At 34.2% G+C, this 9,826-nt stretch overlaps 2 protein-coding genes across 3 annotated transcripts; both read left to right on the plus strand.

Annotated features, from left to right (window-relative positions):
• Nucleotides 1–235: 235 nt before the first annotated feature.
• Nucleotides 236–2,707, plus strand: LOC18044510 (probable phytol kinase 1, chloroplastic). Of its 2 annotated transcripts, XM_006436521.2 has the most exons (6): nt 236–629; nt 1,525–1,592; nt 1,695–1,826; nt 1,929–2,044; nt 2,123–2,237; nt 2,327–2,707. In XM_006436521.2, exons 1-6 carry the CDS (start codon nt 342–344, stop codon nt 2,511–2,513), a joined length of 906 nt encoding a protein of 301 aa, XP_006436584.1. In that variant the 5' UTR covers nt 236–341; the 3' UTR covers nt 2,514–2,707. The 2 variants fall into 2 exon arrangements, with proteins under 2 accessions (XP_006436584.1, XP_006436583.1); XM_006436520.2 differs by lacking the exon at nt 1,525–1,592 and having other exon boundaries at nt 1,690–1,826.
• A 2,616-nt stretch (nt 2,708–5,323) lies between these two features.
• On the plus strand, nt 5,324–6,834 carry LOC18044511 (cation/H(+) antiporter 1). The gene is made up of 2 exons (XM_024186132.1): nt 5,324–6,036; nt 6,534–6,834. Exons 1-2 carry the CDS (start codon nt 5,324–5,326, stop codon nt 6,832–6,834), a joined length of 1,014 nt encoding a protein of 337 aa, XP_024041900.1.
• The last annotated feature ends 2,992 nt before the right edge of the window (nt 6,835–9,826 follow it).

Genomic DNA, 9,826 nt, shown 5'->3' on the forward strand with positions numbered 1-9,826 from the left:
CAAATGTAGTTAGAAATTGCATCTGTAGCTGGAAAATATTACGACCATAGATAAATTGGGTGCGTGAATATTACAAACTTGTTAATCCTAATGAAGAGTCATTAGCTCAAATATAAAAGACTTGAGGGGCCTGTTGGATAATAGTTAAAATAATAATCAAAAGACGACAAACATGAGGTTATCCTCAAAGTACTGCCAGCTAAATGAAGTAAACTGAAGGTCAGCACAGACCCCCAAAAGCCTTGCACACTACAAAAATGTGAACACATTTAAACAGACTCACCAACTGGCAACTGTATCTCAATCTAACATCATATGATACATAAATTAATTAAATAAAGATGAGCCTCAGCCTCAGCCTCTTATCCAGGCACCCAATCTCCGGCCGCCACGTGGGCAGCGCCGCCACCCACGTCTTCCCCATAAGCCCACGTGTTTTCCGTGGGTCGATGTCCGTTTGGCCCGCCCGTGTATCATTGGATCCGCATACGCTGAGGTTTCGTGTCAGCGCCGCCGCCAGAGTTGGCCACCTGTTGCATGATGCTGGAGCTACTGCCGCTGTACTCGTCGGTGCTTACGGTCTTGTTTTGAGTTTTGATAATCTCTCTCAGAGAAAGCTTATTCAGCAGGTTCATCTTATTTAATTTTCTACTGACATTGTTGAAAAAACAAAAAAAAAAGTAATTGAATTTTCTTTGTCATGGAGAAATTGTTGATGAAAATAAGAATACAGAGACGAATATGAGTACTAATTTTGATTTTTCATTTTTTAATTTTCAGTTGGATTCTGAAGCATTGAACTTGTAGTCATTTTGATTGACACTTGGGAAATATCGAGTCTTTGTTTAGGATTTAGAGCATTTACAGGTCTTAAACTTTGAATCATCTGATAATATTTTGTCGTTTAAAACAATTTGTTGATAATCATCTGTCTGTAAAGTGTACTAGCTCCAGCTAGTTGCTGGGCAAATGACTGTAGGGTGACATGCAATGGTAGTTTCGTTCTTCATAATGATCTTAAAAAGGAAAGAAACATAGATGTTATGAAGTAGCAAGTTGCAGTAGAACACATGAGGAGGTAATTTCGTTTCCTGTTATTCTCGGAGCACAAGCAAATTGTATAAGCTATACTATGAATGTGAAGTCATAAAGAGGTCGCATAAAAGGATTAGGTAAGTGGTGGACTGGGATTAGAAGCTCATTTTTGGGGAAATGAGGTTAGAGAAGCTTTGTTTAACTTCTTACTTTCACTTTTATATTATCAATGCCAAGAGTTTGCTAACTAGCTTAATTAAAGTGGGAGAGTGGGAGTGGTAGTAACGAAATTTTGTTTGAATTCTTGCTGTATTCGTAAATTGATGCCGGTTTGATAATATAAAAGGTAGATAGTGACATCTGATAAATCTTTAATCATTTCTGAAGTTTGTTTTGAAAGATCCCTTAATGTAGAGTAATTTCTTTCATGATTTAAGATTTTGCTTTCTTTTTGACAAATCTTCTTCACTTTTCTACCCCTTGGAACAGAGTTTAAGCAGAAAACTTGTACATATATTGTCGGGATTGTTATTCATGGTTTCATGGCCAATTTTCAGGTTCCCCTCTTGGTATTTGGAAATTTTAACAAATTCAGTTTGTTTGTTATATATGCCTCATTTTTCTTAACTTTTCAATCGATTATTTGAATACTAGAATAGCACCTCAACAGAGGCTCGCTACTTTGCTGCTTTGGTTCCTCTTGTGAATTGCTTGAGACTTGTCATTAACGGCCTCTCATTGGTAAAGGATGATGGGCTCATAAAATCTGTTACTCGTGAAGGAAACCCAAAGTAATTTTCCTCATTACCATTATCTTAATGCTATTGGATTCATTATTATTTGATACAATTGATTTCGTTTGTAATTTTGCTTCACTGTTCTTGTACTGGCAGGGAGTTGCTTAGAGGGCCATTATATTATGTCCTCATGTTAATTCTTTCTGCTCTTGTCTTTTGGCGTGATTCTCCAGTTGGGGTGATCTCTCTCTCGATGATGTGTGGAGGAGATGGTAATATCTCTTGTCTTATCCCAACATAGTTCTCTTTCATGCCTCTCAATTACTTATTTCTGCTTCAATGATTAAAAGGTATTGCTGACGTTATCGGAAGAAGATTTGGGTCCATGAAGATCTTTTATAATGAGAAAAAAAGTTGGGCTGGCAGTATATCAATGTTTGTTTTTGGATTCTTAGTTTCCACTGGGTGCGTTCAAGCCTCTGTGACCGACTAATCTACAGTTTGCTTACTCAATGGATTTCGTCACTGACATGATATTTATCTTTACAATATAGGATGCTGTACTTCTATTCGATTTTGGGATATTACCAACTGGATTGGATTGAGACATTGCAACGGGTTGCTTTAGTGTCTCTAGTGGCGACAGTTGTCGAGTCCCTCCCGATTACAGAGGTTGTAGATGACAATATATCTGTTCCTCTTGCAAGCATGGTAGCAGCATATTTGAGTTTTGGTTATTAGATTGTACCTTACTTTCCATCTCTCTCTTTCTTTCCCATTTCATTGTTGTTCTTTGACATTTTTTTTAAAAATAAGTCCCTGCATTAAAATTGTATTTGTAATGAATATTTATTTACTATGAGTATATGATAGTATGATTTGCAGTCAATGTAAATAGCCCCGAATGCCTTGTAAATCACTGCCTTTCTGTTGTTACACTGAAAATTTTTACAGGTTAAATGCTTCACTTTTTAAGTCTCTAGAGTTTAGACTTTACTTGGTTTTATCTTTGATTATTGCTGAACTGCACAAATGAATTGAAAGGATCTGCTATTTATTCATAAACGTGTCAAAATATTATTGTTATTTATTATAAAGTCAATTTTGACCCTTTGTAGAATTTGTTTACCAATTATGCCCCTTAGAACCTTTGATGCTTGTTTCGGGCATTAAAACGTTAGCGAAAGAGTACATCATTGAAGGATAAATGTGACTTTTTAAAATGTATAAATTGAAAAGACTTATGTAACGTACTTAGCAGAAAAACTAACGACCATCAGGTAAATTTGGCTTGAATTTGGGTTTCAAGTGTTATTTGACCGAAGAAGAGGGGGCTGTAAGTATTATTTATTCAAATGTTAATAATATTCAACAGAGAGAAGAAGAAATCAAATGATGCGTAACAAAATTCCGGGATTAAAGCCTCTCCTTAAGCAAGCCATACAAAGAGATTAAAATGCTTTCCTAACAACATCACTTCCATAACAACCACATAAATAAATCTAGAGAATGTTTTCAGATTTTCAAGGAAAAAAAGGAAAAAGAAACACAGCAAACAAAACAAATAATTGTGCTATGGCATCTAACAACAATATTTCCCTTTTCTCCTTCCAAAATATTGCTAGCAAGTCACCAACTTTTCTGGTTCTTGTTCTGGTTTCTGCAGAAGCAATTGATCACTTCTTTTTATTGCATTATCATTATAACTATTGCTATATAGATTTCCATTTTTTGGCTGTAAATTATAATACTAATGGAAGATATAACACAAGAACTGTGCTCATCCATCCACCCATTTAATCCTTTAGTGAGCACATTTGTTCAGATTTCATTGATGCTTGTTATTGCCCACATTTTTAACCTTATCTTCAAACCCCTTGGTCAGCCAGGACCCATTTCTCAAATGCTGGTAAGAAACTAGCTCTAGCTAGCTACATTTGATTTGCTTTGAATTATATGTACAGATTCTCTTATATTATATATGCAAAAGTTGAGACACTAACGTTTGCTCTATGTTTTGCGTATATGATGATCAAGGCTGGACTAGTTCTTAGTCCAAGTTTTCTGTCCCAAATCAACAAGATTCGTTCGTTCTTTATTCAAGATCTATCTGCATTTTATTATCGAGTTTTCGCCTTCATTAGCCGCATACTTTTCATGTTCTTAATTGGTCTTGAAATGGACACTGCTTACCTGAGAACGAACATGGATCTTGCAGCAACAATTGCTTCTGGTGGTTTGCTAGTGAGCTTCGTCTTTGGCATAATCTTAACCTATATTTCCAGGTTTGTGTTAGATATTAAAGACAATACCCCAGCATTCTCTATCACCATCACTATACTTCTAGCAAATTCAGCATCTCCAGTCGTTATGCGCTTGATTGATGAACTCAAATTCAACACTTCAGAACTTGGACGCTTGGCATCTACTACCTCTTTAATCAATGAAGTTGGTTGCATTATATACTACTCATCGTTTGTCACTGTCTTATCCTCTAAGAATTTTGCAAATGCAATTTACTCAATCATTCTCACTGCTCTACTGATCATTATTAACATGTATTTGGCCAAGTGGTTCGCGAGGTGGAACAAGGACTCAAAATATGTGTCAAATGCTCAGGTGTTATTACTTTTGGTTCTTGTAGTAAGTCTAGCATTTTCCATTGAGGTACTTGGCTACAACAGCACCATTACAGGATTTCTTCTTGGTGTATTTTTTCCAAGGGATGGCAAAACAACTCGGACTCTGTTTAAAAAGCTTGCTTACTCTATTCATAACTTCGTTCTTCCAATTTACTTTGGCTACATGGGTTTCCAATTCGATATCAGGGATCTTCTTAAACATTACCAAAACATTCTTCTTGTTCTTCTTCTGCTATTCTCATGCATTGCCAGCAGAATGATTGGAACCTTGTTTGTTTGTCATCGTTTAAAGATTCCAAGGATTAAGGCTGTCCTACTTGCTTTCGTTCTCAATTTGAAAGGCAATTTTGAACTTATACTCATCGATGTAGAGGCTGGACGTTCTGCGGTAAGTTTCTATCTTTCTTTTTTTCACCTTAATTTTTTTGACACAAACAAACAATCTAGTAAACAACTTTGCCCACTAGATGCTGAAATAGTTGCACACATTATGTGATGTGCAGGCTGGGCCCTGACCAACCCAAGCCGATAAAGTTTATATACACCCCTCTCTTGTTGAAAGTTTTTATGTTATGACCTACTCAAGTTCGTGGTTAATTTATTATGGTACCCATTGAAACAAAATCCTGACTTTGAATTTTTTGTTATCTTTTGTTGCAGACATGGTGGAGTCCGATGATTCACCGCATGCTCTTGATAGTAGTAGTGCTTAACACTCTAATTACAGGTCCCATAATTGCTTCGATACTGAGAAGAAACGAAAATTATTTTGCTCACCGGAACACATCAGTGGAGTCACTTGATCCAGAAAGCGAGTTCAGGATCCTCTCGTGTGCATATGAGCCCCGCCATGCTTCCGGCCAGCTCGTGCTGGGCGCCTCCTTTGGCTCCTCCATCAGCCCTTACTTAATGCACTTAGTAGAGCTCCCGAAAAGGAGACGCAAAGCAAAGCTACTGTACAACCAGCTGGAAGACGGCGGCCAGTACAGCGACGAAGAGGACTACGGTGGCAACGACGTGCTGGAGATCAACGAAGCCGTGGACTCCTTTACAGCTCAAACCCGCATCAGGATCAGCCAAGTGAAGATCGTCAACACGTTTGCCAACATGTATGAAGATGTGTGCAATGCGGCGGAGGACTTTAGGGTTACGATAATTTTTCTGCCGTTTCACAAACACCAGAGGATCGATCAGAGGCTGGAGAATAGCAAAGAGGGTTACAGGACAACGAACCAGAAGATTCTGAGGCACGCGCCGTGCTCAGTTGGAGTGCTTGTGCATAAAAACCAAACAGGGTTTCAGCTGCCTGTTGCTGGTAACAATAGCTATGAGAATGTGGTTCAACATGCAGCTATGTTGTTTTTCGGAGGGGCTGATGATAGAGAGGCGCTGGCTTTGAGCAAAAGGATTGGTAAAAACTCTAATATTAATTTGACTGTCATTAGGTTTTTGTATGCTGCTAAGAAGGAGGAGGAGTCTTCGCCGTCGTCCCAGTCTTCGTCGGCGAGTAGCCCGATGATTGGTGAACCGTCGAGGAAGGTTCGGGTGTTAAGGTCTTTGTCGAGAAATCATGAGATTGAGATTGCTAAAGATAACGTCTTTTTTGAGGAATTTCGCCTCAGGTAATTTAATTAACTAAAAAATATAAGATTCTAAAAAGGGAAAACCATACTTACACTTAAGGCTAATCGTTTTTAGTATATTAGCTAAGATTTTGACGTTGACAATCATATATATATATATATATATATATATAACTTTATTTATAACTAAGTAAACTTTTTTTTTAATTTTCATTAGATTTAGAAGACTAAATTAGAAGAGGATCTTAATACTTTTCAAAATTAGCTGAGCATCAAGATTTTATTGTTTTAAAAAATAGTCGTAAAGACTCTTTTTTGGATAATTATGTCCAGATAAAATATATTTGAGTCAATATAATCAAAAGATATAATTGTCCTTAAAAAGGATCCATATAAATATTTTGTCAAATTATAAGAGTGTTAGTGTCTTTTTCTTTTTGTAAATGGGTTTATATCTTTATAAAAGTGACGTCAAAATATTTCTTAATACTAATTTTTTTTCTTCATTTTTTTGGTGGTTTAATGTGATTAATTAGGTATGTAACATCAGGTGAAGTTGGACTGATAGAAAGATATGTAAACAATGGAATAGAAACATTACAGGTATTAAGGGAAATTATGGATAGCATTGAATTTTCATTGTTTATAGTAGGAAAAGGCAGCTATGGGGGTTCGGTGATGACCACCGGACTGAGTGATTGGGAGGAGTGTCCGGAGCTCGGCCCGGTCGGAGATCTCTTGGCTTCTTCTGATCTTGACATCAAAAGTTCAGTGTTGATCATCCAACAACATCGGCAGTATACAAATAATAGTAATGAAGATAGTGTTCAGGGTTAATTAGGTTTTATGACTTTATTTTATATATTAGAAATATTTCAATTTAAAATTTTAAAGTGCGGAAAAGTTTGAAAAAATATATAAATAATGCGGTTTATGCGCGTTAGGTTTTAAACCTCTTATACCCCATGGTTTTAAAGTTTTATCAGATTTTTCTCGCACTTCAAAATTCTGAACCATGTAAGATGTGTATATATACACAAACTACAACAAAATTAGATATTGGAAGAGTAGTTTGTCTAGCCAAATATTCTTTCTTTTGTTTGAGATGTGGTTGATTTTTCTTTCTAAAATTTATTTAAGAATGGCATATTACCAATTAATATTTCTTTTCACCTGCCTCATCCAACTGAGACGAAACTGCACACAGGTGCACCAAATCCTAATTACAAATCTCCACTCCTTATCTTTAGTTAGTACAAAACACTGAACAATTTATATATTCAGATAAATATACTAAAATTAGTGATAACTCTTCTTGAAAAAAAATATAATGGTAATTCTTGGTGCGTATATCCACAATATCCATAAATGTTAAAAATGATTTTAGTACGTGTAGTTGTATTTCTTAGTCACTTTGAATTTATAAATAATTAGAATTGATTACAGTTAAGCAACTCTAAATTTTTTAATAGTGATGAAGATCGAAGAAGAATTGACAGAATTAATTTCCATATTGATGTTCTTGTATGTTACTTCTGACTGATGTTACGATTTCACAAAGAATAAATCGCAATTCAATCGGTATTACCTATTCACAATCGGTAATAAAAAAGAAAAAATATGAATAGAATTATAGATTTTAGCCATCCATTAAAAAAATAAATTAATAAATGGAGAGAGATTCTGAATAATGTAACATGCTCTTCATGCCAAATATGTAAAGGGAGGCTGAGGCATGCCAATCTACGTATAAAAGGAATAATACTATGTTTATTTAGTTAAGATACTTAATTTGTATATTAATTGATATGTTACTAATAAAAATTCATCATTTAGATATGAAGTGATAAAATTTAATAATTAATTATCATTTAAGCCACTCAAATAATGCCACATCTAATAATTTTTTTTATAGATTTCATATTTCTTGAAACAACATATCTGAAAAATGGTGCTGACATATTCAAGTTAATGAGATTAAAAACTTACCAAGTTAATTAAATTGAGAATTACAAGAACCACAAAAAGAAGGAAAAAATAAACTGCAATGATAAAAATTAAAAAGAAAAAGAAAAAGAGCTTAACGTTAGGTGAGATTGACTAATGCTCCTAGCTTATCTAGACAACAAACAAAAAGAAATTTGAGAGACAGCAAAGAAGGATAAGAAATAACAAAAAGATAATCAATGCCGCCTTGGAAAGTGGAGAACAAGAGAAGCGAGGCTTAGAGAAGAGAAAGAAAGAGTGGAAATGAGGAGGGAAAAAGAAATTAGGACTGACTGGCTAATTTTTTATTGTCACTTCTAGAGTTTGTCTTAGGGATGGTAAAATTTTCTACGGGTTTGGGGCCTCATGGAACTCCACCCTAAATGAGGAAATTTTTGAATAATTTTTGGGGAATGAACTGGGAAGTGGGGGAAAAATAATTCCCAAATTTTTAACAGGGTGAGGTTTAGTTTGTACTCCCCACCCCACCCCCACCCCCATCCCAATCCTCATTATATACAAATATGTTTTTAATTTTTATTTAATAATTTTTATTTTATCAATTATAATGTCAATTAATAAATTTTTTAATATTTTTATCTAATATAAACAGGCTATGACTAAAAGAAATCCATACAATATAATTCTTTTTCAACTCTAAACATTATTATATTTCTTTTCTCTTTTAAGGTGTTGCTCTCTTCAAACATTTTTCAATTTTGATATCATTTTAAGACATTGTTTCAAACTTTTAGAAATTTTTTAAAAATAATTTAAATACTTTATAATATGGTAATGATTTTATTTTAAGTCTCTAATTTTTAATTTACTAAAATCATATATCTATATCTACTATAAAATAGGTAAATGGGGAATGAGGTGGGGACGGGGAAATCATTCCTCATATGGGAATTTCCCATTCCCACCCCACTAAATTTATTAGAGAATAAGGTGGGGAATGGAGGCAAAAATTTTTAATGGGGTAAGCTTCCCCACCCCCACCCTACCCGCACCCAAACCCAACTCCATTGGCATCCCTAGTTTGTCTTAGTATCATTTATTATTATTAAATTAGCCTTCAAATTTCAAGATTTTTTTCATACAAATGTAAACATAAATAAGTAATTTAATTGAACAAATAATAAATGAATCTTAAAACAAATGGACCATATCCGATTCGTTTATAACCAATTTATTAAATGGATAAAAGAATCTATATCCTCAAACTTGAATTCAATTCATTTATTTAGTAAATAAAATTTATCCATTTATTAAACAAATTAATTTTTTTTTTCAAATTCAAACCCATTTAATTTTCATCAAATTGAATTGAATAAACAAGCCCTAACCTAGATTGTCATTGGTAATTAAAATTAGAGACATGTAAAATCAACTTTAAATATCTACCCACGTTATTGGTATTTAGCTAAAAGAGTTGGAATAAGATTATTTGCAGTTTTCTTTTTAACATTCACTTAAGTTAAAATATTTTCTCATCCAAATATTATCTATGTTTATTATTTATAAATATGATGAAACGATAAATTTTGGTTACTCCTCTTGTGAACTGAAAATCTTCAAATTACTCTCTTACTTTTAAAAACATTAAATTATCTCCAAAAACTAGTTAAGTTTAATGATTTACCGTTGTTGACTTGTTAAAATATGAAAATATTCATTTTTAACAGTTTCGTTAACTAACGATTTTAACATTAAAAAAAATACTATTTGAATTAATAAAATAACTTAATAAAGATGACGAAATCCTTAAAGTTGGCCGGGCCGCGCCGCCGGGGGGGGGGGGGGGGGAAGGGGCGCAGGGGGAAGACTTATCTCTCCTAAT

The sequence above is a fragment of the Citrus clementina genome, unplaced genomic scaffold, assembly GCF_000493195.1.
Source record: "Citrus clementina cultivar Clemenules unplaced genomic scaffold, Citrus_clementina_v1.0 scaffold_4, whole genome shotgun sequence".
Classification (NCBI taxonomy): Eukaryota; Viridiplantae; Streptophyta; class Magnoliopsida; order Sapindales; family Rutaceae; genus Citrus; species Citrus x clementina.